Genomic DNA, 21,892 nt, shown 5'->3' on the forward strand with positions numbered 1-21,892 from the left:
ACCTTCTCTATGCAGCTATTCAAATAAGCCCTCTTCTAACAGGCTGTGCTTCATCAGGCAGTGGGTAAGTTTGGGAGGAAAGAAAGCTCTCAGTGAGCACAACTGTCACGCATTGGTATTTTCTTCCCTGCCTGGATCCAGGTTTAAGCTTTTTTTTTTTTTTTTTCCTTTTTTTTCCCCCAGTGTAATTATTTCTGGCTTCCAATTAAAGAATAGGCTACCTAATGTTTTCTTCCTGGACTGTGCGTCTGCCTGGAGAGTGATCTGCCTAATTTGCAGTTCTGTTACAAGTATTAGATACTCCATATTTAGGGAAAAATACTATTCTTTGCTTTATCATGCCAGTCTCTGTAGCAAAACCTCTGTCCATGCCAAACTAAGTCACGATCAATAAGTTTATTCTGGAGTGGATATTTGTGCGGGAGGGGAAGGGGGGCAGGGGAAGCAGGATTTGTCCAAGATTTGCTGTAAATTCTGGCAGCAGGACTGGACTGTCTGTCTGGTAGTGAGTTGGCAGGGGGATGGTTCCAAAAAGAAAGAACCGAGACTGTAGTGTTTTGTGGTACAGCCTGGTTGGTGAAATGAGGTGYATTCCACAACTGACAAAGTAGAAAGGAAAGCCAGCACGTGATATTCCCTTCACTTGACTCAGAGGAATATACTGAATGCCAGAACGTGTGGCAAACTCATCTAATACAGTTCTGATCTGTTCTTGTGTTCTTTTTCTTCAAAGCCAAGTTGACGTGTCTGTTCCTAAGTTGGTTAGGTGTCTGCTTGCAGATTCAAGGTCGATACATATGGCCTGGGTAAAGATCCTATATAATATGTGTTTTTCTTTTATTTTTTCCCTTTTGCTCTTGTGTGGGGGAAAGCAATTTSGAAATGCTGCAGTTTGTTTATCCACATAGATTGGTGAGGCGTGTGTGCATGTGAATGCAGGAATGGATAGAGATACATTCTTCTAGGATTCAGAAAGTGTTTTGCCAAATTTTTCCTTCCAGCAAATATTTTTGCTTGAAGACTTATGGAAAACAAACACATAAGGGGTACAGATCTCGTTGAATTAAATTAATTTACAAATACAGACACTTATTTACGGAAAGTATTGTGCAGGGTAAATCCAGCCATGACATCCACTATGAGCAGGAACCTAATTTCTTTCTGTTTAGTCTTAACTGAGACACGCTTACCAAGACTGTAGGTTCTGTTTTAGCAGACCTGAAACCACATTACCTGCCTTTAAGTACTTATGTAGTCCCATAGAAGGAGGGATTGTGTAGGTTTTTTTAATATAAAGATTCATGTCAGTACTTTGTCTGATGCAAGCCTAAATTAAAAGAGTTTATAAGCATACAATTATTAGCCTTATTACCTAGTAGTGTGAATTTTTTGGGGGGAAATGTGCTATTTGTTTACAAGACATGAAATATTTCAAAAATAAAACTTGGAGTCATTTACATGGTTTTATCTTTCTTCTTTTCAAGTGCCTCTAAGTCCACCAACAAACTTGAAATTTTCTGATGTTGGACACAGTAGTACTAAGCTAACATGGGATCCTGCTTCCAAAAATGTAAAGGGCTATCGTATCATGTACGTTAAAACAGATGGAACAGAAACCAATGAGGTAAGTTATTAGCTCTTCCCTTCTCTTACCCATCTCAGACCTCCCCAAACTTCTTAATAATTAAGATAACCTTTACAAACAAATGTTAACTAGCAAGCTGTAATAAAAGATTTAGTAAAGAATTCTGAAATTTAGCACAAAGAACAGTTTGCTTAGTGTGGGACATATATTTGAAGTGCATCAGGTATGTGTGCAAAGTATTCTAAACTTATTACATGCCAGAGTAGTCATAGCTTGCGCACACAAACTGAAGGAAACTACTGAAGTCAGTAATGGTTTGTAGATTTGACTAAACATATGATGTGGAAATACTTATTCTTGATTCAGTCCAGATAACAAGGCTTCCAGTACATCATACATGATGATATAAAGCTTATTCAAAAAGACTATCCAAAAGTTTCACCATATTTTATTACATTTATTGCTGTAGTTGTATAGTGGAGGGAAATTTCCTTGAGCAGAATAATGAAGGGATGATACCAATTAGTTCTAACTTAGACTCTTGCAATTTAATAATTTAGTTATACAATATGACATTTGCCTTGTGACTAAAGGTATTTTCTAATAGCTTTTAGCAGCATGAGTTCTCTGACAGAATGAAAAATGGGATGAAATGAAGTTGTATCAATACAGAAATAAAAAGTAGAAAACAGTTTTAGAAAAATGATTGCTGTAAGTCAGTCTGATTACTATAATAGGTCAGATCCCTTAGAAATAAGTTTTCGTATATGCCTTATCCTTCCAAAAATTCTTTAATAGTAGCTATATGTAATTATATTTTTTTTTCTGGGAATCACCTTGTCTTTCTTACATAAGAGATGAATATTTATATTAAACCTGAAAGAAACTATTCCCAAGTTTAGAAGAGAACATGTCTGTGTAAAGTTTTGTCTTTTTTCCCTCGAGCTCCCTTAACATTTAAGTTAGGAATCACTTGTTGGCCTCTTCCTAAGGGTAACTCTTAATATAGATAAGGTCTTGTCTTCAATCATTATAATGGTGTTGGAACTTCTCAGACTTGCTTTAATATACTTGGTACTGTGAGTGAAGATTCAGTAGCTCTTATGTCTATTGAAAAAGTAGGTGGCATTTTCTTTGTTTGCTTTGGATTGGTGTTGGTTTCCCTATGGTGCTGAGCTAACAAGACACGGGATAATTGGACTGATACTTGCCAGTTTATACAGGTTTGAGTTTTGTATCCTGTGCAAAGTCACATTAACTGTATTCTGGATAGAGACCAGATAAAACTGTCATCTTTTATCTTGACAAATATTAACCGTAATGGTTTATGCAATGCTTATCCATAATAGGGGTAAGGGACTTGATTTGATAACCCAGGAAGTTCCTTTCATTTGCATGTTCCTGAATATACAATGCTGATACTATAGCTAATGAGCTAGGCTTAGTAAGACTGTATTCTCGTTTACTCTAGCTTGTCATAAACGTGAAGATTTATTTTTAATGGATTTTGCCAGGATTTATGGCCCTGAATTTATCTTTGCTCATAGTTTCAAAGAATTTCTTTCCTGGTTACATGACTTTTTCTCTCTCTATTAGCCAGAAAAATTTCAGAGACTGATACTGTAAATTAATTTTCTTTCCTTATTCCTAAGTATGGTCAATATCTACTGCAAATTACACTTTCTATAGGTGGAAGTTGATCGTGTTTCAACATATACTCTACAAAGTCTGACATCCCTTACAGAATATACTGTTGCTATTTTCTCCCTATATGATGAAGGCCAGTCCGAACCACTTACTGGCAGCTTTACAACAAGTGAGTATTGCTGAACTTTCAAAGGTTTTCCAAGAAGAATTTTGATATTCACTTACTTTACTGAAAGTACGATCAATAACAGCAAGCATCTCTGACTGTGTATTCGGAGGTATGGAGTGCTTACTATTCAGTTCATGGAGTTTTCAGTGATTGCACCCTTATTATGGGGCCAATTTCATCCTCACTCATTGGAGCAAGCACTGATATCATGAAAACATTTGTGTGGATAAGGTTAATTTCTTTGGTGTTTGCAGAATCAGCCATTTTTAAAACATTTTTTATTCCATTTAGGCAGTAAAACAGCTGTCTCCACAGCTTTCTGAAGCATCATTCAACATGATGGCATTTATTTCTTTGTCTGAAATGTGATGAATTTTGAATCATACCTCTAACTAGTGAATGGTATACGCAATAAAGGGTACAACCTTAAATACAGTGGGAGAAACTGGAACAACGAAAGAAGAAAATATAAGACACCTAAGGCTCCTGGGGTCCCTTTAGCACAGTTACAGTTTGGAGCAGTTCTGCAAGTTGTCTGTTCATTAAACAATTGGCTGATAACGCTTTTAACCTTCTCCAGCATAGCAATAGGAGGAGAAGGTCCTTAAGGGAGGAAAGAGAAACATGAGGTGGACAAGGAAAAAGGACATACACATCAGCAGGAGGCTGATAGCCACATGCCAAGTGTGAGTGGGAATGCATATAGAGCCTCTGACAAGGGCGGAGATTGGGACGTTGGTCTGAGGTGAAGGAAAAGAAAAGAGCGTAGTGCACAGGGCTCTGAGTAAAGGAGAATGAGAATTGCATGGAGCTCCTTCAATAGAGAGAGAACAAGGAGGAATTAATGCATGTAGTTGGAGTAGAAAGAGCATATATTGTGAGTGTTCCCCTCCAGTTATGAAACACTTCCCCAAATACCAGTAAACAAGCAAAGAATCAGCAATGTCTTTGTTAGCTACYTCTAATGAAATACTCTTCCTAGCAAGCTGCACATGAAATGGTTTGTGCCTGATGTTGTCTATGGGTTTCAGAAAATAATTCACTCTCACTTCTCCTTTGTGTAATATTTTGCAGAAAAGGTTCCAGCTCCCCAGCATTTGGAAGTTGATGAAGCATCAACAGATAGTTTTAGGGTCAGCTGGAAACCTGCCTCCTCAGATATTGCTTTTTACAGATTGGCATGGATACCTTTGGATGGCGGGAAATCAGAAGAGGTGAGTTGCCTTAAGTCTCCAAGGGTGTGAAATGGAAGAGGGAATTCCACTCTGAAGACACCTGTGCTGCAGACACTTAACTTTTGCCAACTAAGTGTGGCCAGTTGACTCATTCAGGGAAGAATCTGCCCCATTACAAAGCTCTCTGAAACAAATTCAAACCAATATTCCAGTTGGTTTTGAAGAGGAGGTGAGGAAAGAGGAGATCTTTAGCGAATAATCAGTCATCTAGTCTGTAATGTACCAACCGCCWCAGACCTAGCATTGCTGTTCTGTACTGCTTCAGTTTTCAGAGGGTTGTATTGTTTGCTTTGCTGTGAAGAAGATGAATGTGGCTGAGCAACAGTTGTCATAGCCTCAGATGAGGCTCTAAACTTGTCTAATAAGTAAAATCTCTTGTTAAGCTTTAGCTATGAAACATTTCTTACAGACTGTATTTTTTTTTTCTCTAGGCTTTTGTGCATCTTCTCCGTAGTGCCATTTTCTCATTAGGTTAAATTCTTAAATGATTTTTTCCTCTCTTTGGATTTTTCTGCTTTATTTTCCTTTTCCAGTTACTTTCCCAAATAAATCACTTTCCCAAATTTTCCTCTTTCATAGTCTCTCATATCCTCTCCTCCTCTTTCTTTTTTTAATCCCTCTTTCCCCTCTTTTATACTCCTCMATCTCCTATACTTTCTGAAACATCTCTCTCTGTTAGCATCTGCGCTGTGAAGAGAGGCCACATTTACCTGGGCAAAGGCCTGGTGGGGAGGATGATGTTGCTGGGCCTAGGTTTCATACATCATTTTTCCTTTCATTAGGGTGGAAAGTGGTCTCTTTGGAAAGTGGTCTCTTCAGATTAGGTTATGTGGCATTTTCCCGGAAGTTAGCCTAGCCTTATTCTTACTTCCCTTCCTTCCACCTGGCAAGAAGCAGTCCCATGAACTGTTGAAAGAAATTACAGGACGGGGCAGGAGAAGAAGGAATTTGCAAATAAGCGAGCTGACATAGGTCACCCCTAGAATTTCTCCTGCAATAGATGGACTGATTTGTTTCTGTGTTAATTTCCAGTGAGTAGTTGCCAGCAAATCCCTTTAATCCATATGTGTTTTTGTAGTGGGATTTATGTTATCTRTGGTGTTTTCTGAATGTGAGAATAAATGATCACAAAATATTTGAACTTTTAAGATTCCACTTACTTGGTTCATTCATTAGGAATTGCTGGAGGCCMTCATGTTTTTGTATCTTGAAATATTAAAAATACCCAAGCTGCTTTCTTGTTTTGCTTGCATGACCTCTCTAAGAGGGTCAGGCCAAGGATAGCACAATACCTCCAGGCTCTTGCCTCTTTAAACCTTTTTTCCCAGCTAAGTGATCAGTCATGCAGAGAAACAACATGTGCTCGCTCKCTCTCTTCCAAGACCAGGCTTGCCAGTTAGCTGAGTGGGGTCACAGAATGGTGATGAGARTTACACACCTCGCAGCTTACTTCACCCACACTATTGATGTGTAAGAGAGTTGTGCAGTGTTAGCACTGAAGAGCTGGAATAGAGTTTTTGAAAATGGCCTTGTATTTGTAGGTTAAGAGTAGAGAATTCATGTTACATTCTTGCATTGGTTACTCTTCTTGCTATCCCTGTTATTTGTCCGCTCCGCCTGAAAGTTCAGCRCCTTCAGAAGCTTCAGAAAGGATGCCAAATTCATCTATAAGATGGTAACTATGTATAGAAAATTCATGATTATTTGATACACCTGACTAGAAGCTTTGAGGAACTGCAACGGAAGGTATTACTTACACCTACTTAGAATACAGCTAGACTCACTCAAGATCACTTGTGAATTTTTCCCAAGAAAATTTTTGCTAARAAGTGTGCAGTATGGGGTGCCTAATTCATAATTTGGTTGGTGCAGAAGACATGGGCCCAATTCTCTGCTTTCATTTTCTGAATTCAGAAAGTCTGTGATTGTTTTATGGGTCCCTCCTCTACACAGTATGTTTTTTTCCTGGACTTCGCCTATTTGTCAACTAAGGAAATCTTATTCTGTGATAGYGAAAAAAATGAAAGGTGATTTGCTATTTCTGCTGACTGCTGTAGTAGATTTTATGCAGTGTAAGCATTGTTTGGTTTCTAATATAAACCTTAATATGATTCCCTTTGTACAGTGGCCACCTTTAAAAAACTTGCTAGTGTTACTCTAGAGAAAGATTGTTTTATCCTAGTATTTGTCTGCATAGCCTAGAAACTGTTCCCAAAACCAGTCAACTCATTTCACTAGAATTGCTGCTCAGGTTCTTTGTACTCTGCTTCACAGTTCCTCTGGTTCCAACTCCATCTGTTGATCCTTTCCAAAAGAAATACTAGAAACCAAAAAAAAAAAAAAAAATCCAAAGTGAAACCTTCCTCTTACAGTTGAGATTGTATTTGTGAATATTCTTCTGCTGTTATAGGTTAAAAAAATCAAGGAAATTTCCTATGTAAAACACCACAACGTGCATCAAATTCATCAACAAAACTTCTCCCATAGTTTCCAAGTCTACAGCAAATGTCTGTTCTGTTACAACATACAAACCACTTGATTTCTTTGGCTGTGGACAGACATCCTTTCTGGATTTAGCTCTGTCAGTGGAATATATTTCTTCTTCTTCAAGCAGTTTGCTACCACCTTCCTGCTGCAAATTATCATTTCGTGTACACACACAGCAAATCTGCTAGCAATACAGGCTGTGTGAGCATTCCCTCACCCTGCTCAGTCCTGGTGAGCCAGACCTAGTAATACAACAGCAAAGACCAACTATTTAAACTGTTTGAGGTGTCGTTCTGGTGAGTGGGGAACCGCAGATGAGGTGCTGTGCTGCCAACCTCGGGGGGAGGGAGTGTAATAACCTAAAGCAGCTGGGAGATGGTGGAGTTAATAACCTTTTACCTTTATACAACTGTTCACAGCATCTTTTTTCCCTCTGAGTGAGATTCAACTGTGTGGAACCGTAATTCAGATTATAATTGTGTTAGCTAGTGGCAGCCTATTCTTACCTTTTGAGGCTGCCAAGATACTACCTTAACGTTGCTGATACTGAGATCATGTTCAGTGACRAAGTGAAAATTTGAAAACCTCAACATAGGTAGTTTAAGTTAAGTATAGGAACAGCATTTTGCAAAGCCGTGGAATTGCTGAGTGTGTTTGCTGTAATGAGGTTCGAATGGTAGAAAAGTAAACTAAAGTTTATCTAGTGTTGTGCTGSTTTCGTCAGTGAATTTCAGTGATAATTTGCAAAGGAAATGCACATGGTCAGCTTTAACAATTAATTAGCTGTGGGTGAAAGTCTAAGGTCGCACATTAGAACAATCAAGCCAGCAACGAAGTAATAAATACATTTTAAATATYCTTAACATTTTTTTCCAAACTTTTTCTGTGATACTTCTTATTTCAGTGTAATTAGTAAATTATTTGGGCATATTGGAGTATAGTTTTCTGTGATTTTAAAGTAGAATCTATTTTCTTCAGTCAACTTATGTAAGTTAATAAAACACAGAACACTTTTGCTTTAATCTTGCTCTATTTTTTAGGTTGTCTTAAAAGGAGACACAGACACTCATGTTATTGAGGGTTTGTTGCCCAACACAGAATACGAAGTTTCTTTACTGGCAGTTTTTGATGATGAAAGTGAAAGTGAAGTTGTTGCTGTACTTGGAGCGACATGTAAGAAAAAAATATTGATTATAAATTTTAGAGTTTTTTAATTTAATGCATAAATCTTATATTTAAGATATAGTCAATCTTCTAGTGTCTCTAACATGGAAAAATATGATGATTGCTGACTGTATTTTCCACTTTTTTTTTATTTAATATTGTGTGATAGATGGCATTGAATCAAGATGATGGTTTGGCTCCATCTCTGAGCAGTGTTATTAATAGCCTTTGGATGAGAGAATATGTTCCTTCATCCTACATTTCAATATTCAGTCATGGAACAAGATTTCCGTATTAAAAGCTATAATAGGTTTTGTTTGGAGAATAAATGTTTTAAAGTAAATAGTTTACAAGAATTCCATTAAAAATGTTTGGCATTTGTACCATGCTTTTTTCCATCCTATTTTTGTAATTTATACTCACTTATAAGTTGCACTTATTCTTGGCTGTAATAGTAATCCAGAAAGTTTACACTAATGTCTGTGAAATTAACATGGAAGTAACAAAAATAAAACTTTAAATCATTACAGTGTAATATTAYAGCTCCTAACTGAAACAGTGGCCAGCTATTTCAGTTAGGTTGCTGGAGTTCAATGGCATACTTAGCATGCATTTAATGTATTTAAACCCATTGCTATTTAGTAAAGAAATACATTTTTTACTTTGAGCATATGTTTAAGTGCTTTACTAAATGTACGTGTCCTAATTCACTCCACCAAGTCYTAATTCAGGCCGGAGAGTTGGATTAGAGGCACATGGAGATGCAACTGCTATACTTGAACGATATCCACTATAATAATCTGTGTTAAAATCATTGCCCTGAAGATGTTCATCTCTCTTTTCCTCTCTCACATCACTAGTGTTTCCCATACCCATTTCTAAAGTAATTTGAATCTGAAAAATGTATTATTTTGTTCTAAACCTGTTTCTGGAGAAATGTACGGTTTGTGGAAATTGGCTTTACTTAGTACAAGCAGATGATTTGAGAGGACCAACCTGAAAAAGCCTCTCCTTCCTCTCTACGTCAAACATCATCACACATAAAAAATAACTTGTCCSTGACTGACAGTGTTATTTCTTCCCTATGAAATTAGACTTCTTTAGATTTACTGGAAGATACGATTTCTTTTTTGTGCAAAATGAAGCACTTCAGAAAGTAAGGGAAAAGGCACCTGTTCAGCAATTTATTTCTATCATATTAAAGGAGCTTTTCTGTGGGAAAATATTTGATTTTGTTTTTAATCTGCCCTATTAAAGTATCAGTAAATTACTGCTGAAAAGCAGGTTGGGACACTTGTTGATATGATGTAAACCAATGTGTATCCTTTCTATTTCTCCTATTCAATGAGGAAAAAAAAATGTGAAAACTCATGCACACATTTTATTTTTATGGATAGTGACTTGGTTAAGTCAATATTTTGGTTAAGTCAGTATTTTTCATGTGTAAATTGAAAAATGYATTTGATTCCCATTAAATTAATCTCGGGGTTGATCTTGAATCTTCTGTTAAGACAAGAGGTATTTACCCATTCAAATGATGCTGGCTTTGCCAAGTGCTGCTGAGTGTCCTTCCTCTTTTTACTTGGACAAGTGTATTTGCTCTTTTTACTTAAAGATCTCTCAAATTGGTTAATATGACATTCTTAAGGTGAAAATCATGGTGCAGTGCTCAGCCAGAAACATAAACATGGAAGACCATATGTATTCTTATTTAATGGTACAATTTACCGTTGTCTTATCTGCAGAACTAAGTGCTGATCCGGCAAATATGTTTGCCTAAAGTAAACTAAACGAATAGTTCTCTTTTAGTTTCTAAAATGCCCAGGGTGTGGGGGATGCTTGCGGGGAGGGGTACAGTTTCGCTAGTGTAATTAGAAATAGGAGATACATACTGTGACTTCCTTATCGTGTTGAATTGTTATCAAGCTGTGTGTTGTTTTTCAGTTGAGAGGACTACCACAATACCTACCATTGTGACTACTAGCAGTACCACAGCTTCTAAGCCCACAACAGCAGGTAATTGAATAAATATAAACAATTTCAATGCTGAAGGCAAGGAACTAAGGCTCTCCACAGTGTATCACCCTTGGCAGATCAAGGAGCAGAAGGCTGTGATATTAATGATGGGCTGATAACCCCAGTTCCTGATGGTTCACCTGTTCGGTGCAGACCTTTGTGGAGGTATAGACTCCAAGGGTGGGATGTCACCTGCAAAAGGCATACGCTGTCCTGCTCCTCCACGACCCTTCTGCTTRTTTCCAGCTGCCTGTACCCAGCATGTGGGGCTGAGGAACCAAACTAACATGATGTAGGGACTCTGAATGGTACTAGAGATGTTCTGTYGGAACAAAGAAACTGAATCCAAATTGGAAAATCCAGCTCCCTTTTGTCTTTAKTTTGTGGCTGAGAACACTTGTTTTGTTTGAATGTTCTGTTTGTTTTTCCTAAAATTAGAAAGTTGACATTTAGGGATCAACAGTTATACATTATTTCTCTTCTGTAACATTCTAGCTGTAGTAGATTTTTGATTATCTAAAGCTCTACAAGTCAAGGAATTTAATTAAACAAAGCATGTAGGATAATACGTATTAASTGAACGATAAGTATTATTTTATTCAGTTATTAATATTTAGTTGTTATTAAGCTCCAGATGGATCTGCACCACCATGACTTCAGTGGAGATGTAATGTAGCTTGCAGTTAGTTGATGATAATTAACACAATTTTAAATCTAAAAATAGAGTTTAGAAATTATTAATTGAATTATTATTAATTGTATTATTTTTGGCTTTAGTTTTTCGACCAGGAATAAGAAACCTTGTTATAGATGATGAAACAACATCAAGCCTGAGGGTGTTATGGGACATTTYGGATTATAATGTTCAGCAGTTCAGAGTGACTTATCTCACTGCAAGAGGTGATCGTGCTGAGGAAACGGTAAGRATGGTCTGTATGGGTTTCTTGTATGGCTCATAGGCTTGAAAAATTGATTTAATAATTGCTAAGGCATAGTCTTGCCTTATGTGACACTCTTGTTGCAATTAGTAGATGATCTATGTTTTGTATTACTGAGATTGAACTTGAAATCTTTGATCCTACAGTACCTGACGCACGGCACACAAGAGCAGTCAAATCTGATGAAGATAAAGGCTCTGTTCTGTGTGTTAATCCTAGGCCTTTCTCTATCCTGAAATTGTTTTTTAACACCTCTCAATTTTTGCACAGAATGATCTTGAATAATTTCTTCCATTCAGCAGTTTTGTTCCTTTCCTCATTTAATACTAAGTCAGTATAATTAGGGCTCAGATACAGACCTCTCATACTGCTTACATAACCTAAACATGTCACGATAAGAAGTGTCACTGCACTTTTTAATTTAAATGCCTAGATATGCTTGCTATTCTTTAAGTATCATGTGATGACTAAAACTAACATTGTTTTATAAAAACTAAAGCTTCTGACGCTCAAGACATCAGGAAAATATCTGAAAGCATTACTAGTACTATGAGTACTGTTTTGTGCATATAGCAAATAAAAAATATCCTAAAAGTGCTTTATTTTAAGATTTCATAGTTTTGCAATAATTACAGAATTCTGTGAGGCCAAGAGCTTTCTTTTTAACACTTGGAGAAATGTTAATATTTCAATACATGCTTTCTGCAAAAATCAAGTTTTTTAATTTTAAGATAGTTATATGTAGATACTTTTAATAGAGTAAACTGCATAGTTCAAGGTTAGTTTCTAACTTAATAATTCAGAATGCAAAAATATTCCCCACATCAACCTCCTTCAGTTTTGTTGATGTCAGTCATGTAACTCACTTCTGTTCATATCAGTTATATTAAAAATATAGCATTTTATTTTTTGGTACCAGCTGCTGCCTATTTTTCTTTAAAGACCGTATCAATAAAAATGGTTTGAAAAGGAGTTACTTAAATATTTTTTCTAGAAAGAACATGAAGTAGTCTTTTGCATTTTGATTTCATTCATCTTTTATGAGACTTTGATGGAAAACTGCTTTTTAATCATCTCTTTCAACTATGACCTGAAACAAATTCTTAATCCAGTGATTTCCTTTTGAACTGGAAAACATTTTTAGTAAATCTACACTGACTGTATGATAGTACAGTAGATAATACACTGCACAGCAATCAAACTTACACAGCATAATGGGTGCCACTTMTATTGTTCGTATGACCATTAGCAGGAATTTCTGAAACTCAGATTCCATATTTACCATTTCAGCTGTGGAAAGCTTAATCAAATTCAGTTAGATCATATAAATGTAGTTCTGTTTTAGCGTTCAATGACTAGCTGTTATTTGAAAAGGAAATTAGGACTGTAGGAAGCATATTTAAATTCTATCTAGCTATCAGAAGGAATTGAATYGACTCAAAAATGCATTAAAGAAAATTATAAATTTGTAGGATTAGGTATCTTGATTGTGATTCAGCAAATTATTTAATTTTAAGTAAACAGTTCCTATTATCTTTGGTCATATTTCAGTAAACTAATTAAGCAGGTATTTCAGAGCTTTTGACATTAATCATATGCATAAATTCTTTGCTGAATATGAAATGATTTAAATACATACTTTAAACTAAGCATATTCTAAATGGAAGCAATGTATTTTATCATGTGGCTTCAAGCACCTGAAGTATAACACAGGTGTTAGTGAGAYGACACACACATTAAATTTTTGGGTAAATGTTCACATCTTCATTTCTGTACATTTCTGTAGCACAACCTGAAAGTTTTGAGGAATCTGTGCTGAAGTATGTTATAGAATGACAATTCTGTGGTGGACGCTTGCCTTAGGCTTTTTGGCTCTGATTTCAGCAATATAAATTTCAGTTACTCCTCCCTTTCCATAAAAATATGAAAAAAATAGTCTTTGATGCATTTGGCTGAAAATTGAGGTGTAAAAAATGTAATAGAATAGTTTGTACCACAGAAGTGTCAAGCCCTTAATTATATGTGTGTTCTTGGGTGTGCTGTACATGCTGGAAGGATCACATTTTTTGTCTTCCTTCAAGCCAAGAATGTTTCTCATTGCTGAAGAATATAATCTTCTCTGATGTGCAGATGTGGAAAAGAGGGACTTCTCAATACTTGTATCTGTTCTTTGAAAAAGTTGTGTGTTGTTTACAGAAACTTGGATTGTGTCTTTAAGTGTACGTATGGAAGAGGTTAGCATCAGTCTTTCATGCACATGTCTTCAGATGATCTTATGCTAATATAATTTCCAGTTTTGAACAATGAATGAAGTATTTTGTTGACAAATTGCAACACTTGGTATACTAGATTAATTTCCTTCTGTATATCACTTGCTAAAATTAGTAGTTTGAATGTATTCAGAGCATTAAAAGTGATGAGAGCTTTCTCTTTTATTCCTCAGAAGATTCTGTTGTGCCATCAACACTTTCTTTTACCTTTTGTTGCATCCATTCCTTGTAGCTCCCAATCAGGCTCTCCAGGCCCTCTGAGATTAAGATTTTACTGACAAATTAGAACATTCCAAGGCTTTCCTTGAACACCTAAATCAACCCTAATGCGATACTACTTTCTGAGTCTCTGATTAAAATGCAGTTATTCATTGAAGGTTTTCAGCAAGTACAGGAAGAGCAGAAATAACTGCTTGGAAAGAGATCTTCTTCTGCATTATAAGGAGCAGTRCCTAATTCAGCAGTTTGAAACGCTTGCTGTAGCACAGCCAAAACCATCCAGAAGGTGGTTTACAGCTTCTCCACTTCTCTCAGGTAGCCTGATTGGACTCCTGCTGCAGAGCTTCAGTATTTCATGACAGTTGAGGATCCTCTGCTCTTTGTGGGATGTGCTCCTGCTCCTCCTCTCTCAAATAGCTACCTCCACAGATAGCACAAATCTGTTTTAATTGTGCTTGCTTAATTTGTGCTTTCCGATCTCTGGAATCCATATGTCTTCCTCCCATGAAAGGATGATCTTCTACCCCCGAAGAACGTAACAACTGACTTTTGTTGATAGGCATAGTTTTCGGCAGTCCCCTTCAGGTCAAGAATAAATAAAATAAAGAGTGTTTATTTTGTCTGTAAGGTACAACTGTTTGAGTAGTAACCRTGGGGATAACATCACTGGTTTATGGAGTTGTAGTGCCTCATAGGTTTAATATAAAATTGTTCCTTATGGAGACATTCTCTTTTTTAATTTCACTCAGGTATAATTAATAGATTTCTTAAGAGAAGAGATGGTTGAGTTATTTTATTTTACAGTAGAGCATCAGAAATATTTAAAAATGCAAACTGTAGATTGCTGTAGAGCTGTATTAGTGGAACATGAAGTTTTATGTCACCTGTGATATAAAAACATTTTGGACCCTAGTCGTTAACCTCATTTGTTTCTGCTACTCTGACCATCCAGGTAATGGTGCCTGGGAGACAAAACAGTGTTCTGCTTCAGCCTCTGCTCTCTGATACAGAATACAAAGTTACCGTTACTCCCATCTATCCTGATGGGGAAGGAGTCAGTGTTTCAGCTCCTGGCAAAACTTGTAAGTGCAAACTTTCTGCTTGTCTCTGGCCAGGATATGTATAAAGAAAGGCTTATTCTTTGGCCTTTTTTTCCTTGTCTGTAATAATGTATTTGAGTAAAAATGTCAGTTTACTTTGCATGACTTGTATGACTCAAGAGCTTTATATTAATTTCAATTCATTGATTTATAAGCAATGGATTAGTTATAATTAAGATAGTATGTTCTGTGCTCAAATACTGTAAATTGGCAGAAACTTACCAAGGAATGAATGTTGTAAACCCTTGATAGATAGCCCACCAAGGAAAACCCAACTGCTGGAGAAAATAACATAAGCAATGCCTGTTGGGATTGAGTTAAACCAAACATTGTACTGTTAGATTTTCTTTCAGGATAGAGTTAAACCAACAGTTGTACTGTTAGATTTTCTTTTGGGTGAGATCATTATGTCCTAAAGGTTATTAGAAACACTGCCAAACTTTTTATAAAAGTGTTTGCATTATCTCTAGAGATCTGACCAAAAGATTACTCAGCTCTAGCTTAAGTTTCCTCTCCACTGTATGTTGGTAAAAAATCATTTCATCAGGCATTGCCAGTCAGCATAGTAAAGTTTTATTGAATTATTCTCTTAATGTACATAATTTCTGCCTAAATTGAAATGCCATTTGTGCAGACACTAAAACAAATTGTAATTACAATTTGCAATTGTAACTGTAAAACAAGTTGTCCTCTGAATCCATTTGAAAGCTCAAATGTTCACAAGAGTTTAATTTGTACTTGTAAAACTCTTTAATGCATTTGAAATGAAAAAAGCTATATAAGTGAAAGATAATTATCTCTGAATTGTCCTTTTTTTTCCTATTACTGTTGGGACAAAGTTGAGAATTAATTTGAGAATTTGTTGTTTATTGAGCAGTTGCAAAGCTCTTAATTAATCCTTAGTTGAACTTTCTTAAATACATCAGCATTAATCCACTGCAATAATGAGAAGGATGAATTTGATTAAAACTTTCATTCTGACAACATGACCCATAAATCTGAGGGTACTGGGTGAGGTTGCTTACTATTTTTATGTGCATGTCTGAGTTTTATGCTTGTGCTTGTAAGAGGTACACTTGTTAAAGGACAGCTTTACTTCCTTTTAGTACCCCTGTCTGCTCCTAGAAATTTGCGTGTCTCAGATGAATGGTACAACAGATTACGTATTAGTTGGGATGCCCCACCTTCACCAACTATGGGTTACAGAATTGTCTACAAACCTGTCAACAGTGAGTTTTTTAAATTATTTTATTTTTGTTGTTTGTTTTTGCCTGTAGAGTGTCTTGATACTGTCCTTTGATGAATTTTATGCTTAAACCCAATACATTATTTGGTTGAAGCCTATAGAGAACAATTTTTAATGTGATTCACAGAGCTTTAAAAGTGCTAGTAACTTAGATGTCTCAGTTTTTAAGTATGAAAGCTTCATAGAATCACTGAATGACATAGGTTGGAAGAGACTTCTGGAGATCATCCGGTCCAATTCTCTGGTCAAAACAGGGCCAACTTAGAACAGGTTCCACCAGACATCATCTGGTTGAGTTTGTAATATTTCCAAGGATGGAGATTTTAGAACGTCTCTACGCATCTGTTGCAATGTTTGACTACCTCAGTGTGAAGTTGTTTTACCTAATATCTAATTGCAGTTACATGTATTGGAAGTTTTGACTGTTTCTTTTTGTCATCTTCTTGTTCGCCTCTATATTCTCTACACCCTCCCATTAGGTAATTGTAGATAGCATTAAGAATCCCCCATACCATTCCCTTCTTGAGGTATATCAAACTCAACTCTCAGTCTGTCCTTTTATGTCATTTTACTCTGATTCCTTCCATTTATTCCAGTGATTACCTTTCCCCYCTTCCTATATCTCTAGTCTCTGGTTCTCCTACCCTTCAGCTTCCTTCTCTTTACAATGCAAACAAAGGTTTAGTTGCTTTGACTTTTACATCTCAACCTACTCCTCCCAAATACTTGCCATTGTACTCATTGCCCTTTCTGTCTGTGCTGCATCCCGTAATCACCTGCATGTTACTGCTAGACAAGCCACCCACTCTCATTCAGATTTCTTTAAAAACCTGTTGTCCTCTCATGAGAGTGAAATATGAATGTGTTACCATTAAGGGACTAAAATATTGTCTGAAGACAAAGCTCTGTTTTCTCAAGTGTATCCAGAACATCTAAGCGAAGCATGCCAAAGGAGCGGTTTGCAGTTCTAATTTGGGGATAGTTTTGTTCTCTTCTATTTTCATTATCATTTTTGTACAGTATTAAATGAAACTTGTTTAAGAACCCCTCAGGGACTGCGTTGCTGGCTGGCATCTGCTCTCCCCTGTTGGTCCTGGCACACTATCAAACTAAGGAGATCTTTGGCTGCCTATTTAGGGCAGTAGTAAGTCACTGAAGCAGAACAAGAGAGTCTTAACAGATGCCAGTGTCTAGCCCTAATGAATCCTGCTGCTGAATTTCCCAAGTGTGTTGTGGCTTCTTTCCATACAAGGACCATGCACTGTTCTGAGTAAAATCAGAGTGTTTTTGTTTTTGTGTATGTTAAACAAAAATGAGGCAGAAACTTTAGGAGTGCATGTAATTTTTGATAAGCCTAAAGATGAGTGGATGAGTAAATGATTTTTGTTTCATTTCTTTTTCTTTTCTTTTTTTCTTTTTTTTTCCAGTCCCTGGGCCCGCGTTGGAGACCTTTGTTGGGGATGATATTAACACTATTCTCATTCTAAATCTCTTCAGTGGAACAGAGTACAATGTTAAAGTATTTGCTTCATACTCAACAGGCTTCAGTGATGCCCTAACAGGCGTAGCCAAAACCTGTAAGAATGATTTCATGCTGTTCCCATCTCTACAGACTATTTTGCACTGTAGCTTCAGCTTTGTGGAGCTCTGTAAATGAATTTTCACATGGAAGTCTTTCTCTGTTATGTGCTAATTGCCTGCTGAAAGAAAGTCTCTTTTTTATCAGACAGCATCAGGCTTTAAAATGTCCTACTGGATGTCAGCATGAGATGCATCGTAAAGCAGATGCTACTGTTTATCATTCAAGCATATTTGCCTAATAGTRGATACAAATTTCCTTAATGGAAAGTGTATTTATTCTCTTTTTCCTAGCTCCATGTATATAATTTGAATTAGGTATTATACRTTTAAGCATTAGTTTTAAATTAATCTTTCACAGAAATATTGTCATTATAACGATATTTTTATATTACCTGAATTTTAGCAGTGCTCATTAATTAATCTTAACTAAATTGACTTAGTTCCAAACCTTTGGACAAAAAAGATTCATATATATATATACATTCATATATATACCTTCCTTTTTTTGGATTTTCTTGACAGCATTTTTCAAAGCAACTGTTGAAATGGTTTGTTAAAAATGAATTGACTCAARTGTTTCTCTGTAGTTCTTCTGTCATTTTTTTCTTGTATGTCTTATTAGAGAAGTAAATCTACTAATTTTTTTATAATTAATTTTCAGTGTACTTGGGTGTGACAAATCTGGATTCATACCAGGTCCGCATGACTAGTCTCTGTGCTCAGTGGCAGCTTCACAGACATGCTACTGCATATAGAGTAGTTATAGAATCGCTTGTGGGTAAGTTACTGCATCWTTCAATATGCACCCTGCTCTACTGGGTGGGTTAGGTTACAGCTGCTGTATCCAGAGAATTGGATTGTATGAGTTAAGAAACTGCATGAGATCATGCCTATAGAGTGGCTTCTGAAAGACTGGAAAGGAGAGAGAGTTGTCTATGCATTAAAAGTTTCAGGAATGGAAGTAGCATTCCTGTCATTTTAAATCAAATAAATGTTGATAACTTGCCCTGTTGATGGGAGAGAGTTCTATCTATCAATAGAATAGAGGTGTTTACCTGAGTTTATCACTGTGTGAGGGAGATGAGATGGATAAAGGTGAACTGAATACATCCAAGATTTTAAATAAAGCATCAATGTTCACTCTTCAGATGTTAATCTTGTAGGGTTAGGATGGACTTGAGGACAGAAAGGTGAGGAAAGCTCTGATTGCATCCAAACCATGTTCAGAGTTAGAACAGGGTCCAGATTTGTCTGTTCTTATTCAGTTGATGGTTAATCATAGTTTGTAGTAATGCTACTCATCTGGATGAGCATGAGATGTTTTTATGTAGCAATACATGGTGTCTTGATCCTTTTAGTACAGACTGTATAGAAAGTGAATTATAACCTCTTACCACTCACTACGATTCTCAGTGTAGCCAGAAGAGGTTATGGAGAAAGTCATTATTTATGTAGACTAATTCTCTTATCCCCAGTAGACGTGAATGAATTTTTTAATTGTGACAAATTAGAAGCTTGGATAACTTGTAAGAAAATTTAATTAATAATTCTAATGAGATCTATCAAATCATGAAAAGTAATACTAATTGGATTGCAAAAAATAATGATCTTTTTGTCATATGGCAAATGGATGGTGATATGATTTATTTGAAGGCCTGGARTGCAGACAAGTGCAGAAAGCACAGATTTTTACTGGCACAAAGCAGCACTGATTTTCTTCTCATCTAGGAGCCAGCCAATATTCTACTGTCTTGGTAGTGTTCCTTATCATATAGAACTGCCAGAATTGTTTTAACTGAGCCAAGAGAGCCTAAACATGAATAGAATGAACAAAAGTGTGAACATTTGCTTATTRTTAACTTCTATCATGAAAAGTTGTGATTATCAGATTCGTCCCATTCAGGCAGCAATCAATTATTTTTATACTGATGCAGCTTCTCCTGATAAGTGTCAGATGTTTTTTCCTTGGCAGTGAGTGACTGTTTGGCATTTTTATATATCCTCTGAAGTATGCGAGATTAATTGCTTATATCTTATTGTAATGCTTCCTTCTTCAACAAATTATGAATTGTGCTGAAGTTTTTCCTCTTGTTATCAAAATATGCATTATACTATTACCAGTGTTCAGATTTTTTTCAGTTGTAGATATGTTTTGCAGTTGAGAATTTAACCAAATTAATTTCAGAATGCTATAAATGCTATTCTTTAACCACCATGTTAAGTGGAAGTTGGAACACAGTATCTGATTCAGTCCCGCCTGCATTACTAAGCACATTAGAGACTCTGAGAACCAGAGACCAAACAAAGACTTCAGTAGAATTACAAAATGCAACAAGTCCTCATTAGACTCTGATAATTTAGGAGCAGATCCAAAGCCCACTGATGACTGTGTTAGTGTATTTGTTAACTTCAGTTCATGGGATGAAATAWTTTTTTTTTCTGCAAATGACACGTCCCTACATCCCTCAACTCTTACTTAATATGATGGCTGAAATGTTGCAGAAGCCTCTGCACAGAATTTCCAGAAATAAGTTGTCTTGTGGCTTATTAATTTATGTCTACCACTTGCCATTCATCTACTGTTATGTCYCTTCTAGTTTCACACTTACGTTACACCACTCAGAAAAAAACCAGGATAGGAAAATGTGTTTTAATGGTTTCTTGTATGATTCCAGATGGGAAAAAGCAAGAGGTAAATCTTGGTGGAGGAACACCTAGACATTGTTTCTTTGAGCTAACGCCTGACACTGAATATAAAATCAGTGTTCATACACAGCTTCAGGAGATAGAAGGCCCTGCTGTGAGCATCATGGAAACAACATGTAAGTAAAATGATCAGAGTTCAGCCAGCAATGATAATGTTTGATTGTTTCTAGCTTCTTGCCCTTGACTACAAATATGCTACTACTATGCAGTTTCCTTTATCTGAATTTTAATTTTTCAGCTACATTGTGACTCCTCTGCAAAAGTGCATAAAAGGCTGCTTTCTCCAGCTGATTCTTATACAATTGCTGTGTATTACTTGTGAAGTCAGTATTCACACTCGGCAGCTGTGTTTGGCTTCTTAATGAGAATGAAAGAGGGAGGCTGAGTTACCTCCCTTARTAAAAAGTCCCGTTAGGAGATTTTTCTTAAAATCTGTGACCCTGTGAGAAGGGGGGAAAAAAGGATAAAGTGAAATGAACAGAGAAACAGTTTTGTATCATGCAACTTTTGTTCTTTAGTAAAATTTTAAACAGTGTCTGAATAATTTAAAGTTAAATGGGGCTTTGTTACCCAGTTTCTTTATGTACCTTAAAAAGAAGTATCTTTTTTAATTCTCAGGTACACAAAGCTTTAGAAAAACCTCACAGACATCTATGAAGGCAGGATGCTGCTTTCATAAGTTTGAAATACTGCAAAACAAAATACTTAGTGGACAGAATGAAATAAAACTTTTTTAATATTGTTCTTCCTTTCTTCTAGCCCACTTTCAACCCAGCTAATACGTTTCTTCTCATCCTGTATTACTATACATCACAGTGCTCTTACCCTTCTCTTAGGGTACACGTTTTTATTATTTTCCCCTTCTAGTTGACCCTCCTATATCTATAGTTTCACATAAGAAACAATTGCACAGATGCATGACTCCCATGTCTCATTTTTCCAACCCTCATTGTCACCCTCACTTTCAGGGCAGTGAGGAACAGGACAAGATTCTGCTATTTTTGGTGAAATGTGTTCCCCACACTTGGCAATTAGGGGACTTAAGAGAAATTAGAAGTGCCCACCTTGACCTGTGCATTCCCTCTTTAAGGAGRTAACAGTCATGGGCTTGAAGTTGATTTGAGGAAGATGGTTTATCTTGTAGAGGAGTTACTGTATCACATCAGAAAAATGAATTATACGGATTGACCTGTACCTCTCCAGTGCTGAGAGCTGCCTTTCGAGTTACTTTATTGCAGCTGTGACACCTTCTAAATGGAAGCTTCTGGCCTTTCTGTGTCTGTGGAAGTCTCCAGGCATTAGTTTCTTTGAAGGTGTTTTGGAGTCTTGGCCCTTTGCATTGTTGAAGCCCATGGAAAAACTCCTCTTGGTTTCAAAAGAAGGGAACTTGGATGTGGAACTGAGTCTTGTGTTGAATGGCACTGATCTTTCCCCAAGATAGATGTCTTTCCCAAGCTGCTTATATCTAACTCTATCCATTRTCTAACTATAAACCTAACTTGTATATTATAGCAATAGAGTACAGTCTT

At 36.4% G+C, this 21,892-nt stretch overlaps 1 protein-coding gene across 1 annotated transcript in view; it reads left to right on the forward strand.

The window, feature by feature from the left end:
• COL14A1 (collagen type XIV alpha 1 chain) overlaps positions 1 to 21,892 on the forward strand; it is a 135,503-nt gene that overhangs the window by 59,006 nt on the left and 54,605 nt on the right. Inside the window, exons 14-24 of the mRNA XM_085313433.1 lie at positions 1,485 to 1,624; positions 3,275 to 3,401; positions 4,476 to 4,615; positions 8,164 to 8,296; positions 10,232 to 10,303; positions 11,081 to 11,223; positions 14,683 to 14,812; positions 15,937 to 16,059; positions 17,504 to 17,653; positions 18,319 to 18,435; positions 20,333 to 20,479. Coding sequence (XP_085169559.1) covers positions 1,485 to 1,624; positions 3,275 to 3,401; positions 4,476 to 4,615; positions 8,164 to 8,296; positions 10,232 to 10,303; positions 11,081 to 11,223; positions 14,683 to 14,812; positions 15,937 to 16,059; positions 17,504 to 17,653; positions 18,319 to 18,435; positions 20,333 to 20,479 — 1,422 coding nt within the window. The remainder of the gene's footprint in view (positions 1 to 1,484; positions 1,625 to 3,274; positions 3,402 to 4,475; positions 4,616 to 8,163; positions 8,297 to 10,231; positions 10,304 to 11,080; positions 11,224 to 14,682; positions 14,813 to 15,936; positions 16,060 to 17,503; positions 17,654 to 18,318; positions 18,436 to 20,332; positions 20,480 to 21,892) is intronic.

This window comes from Rhea americana, unplaced genomic scaffold (assembly GCF_003343005.1).
Source record: "Rhea americana isolate MKP2758 unplaced genomic scaffold, rheAme1 scaffold_0, whole genome shotgun sequence".
NCBI classification, from domain to species: Eukaryota; Metazoa; Chordata; class Aves; order Rheiformes; family Rheidae; genus Rhea; species Rhea americana.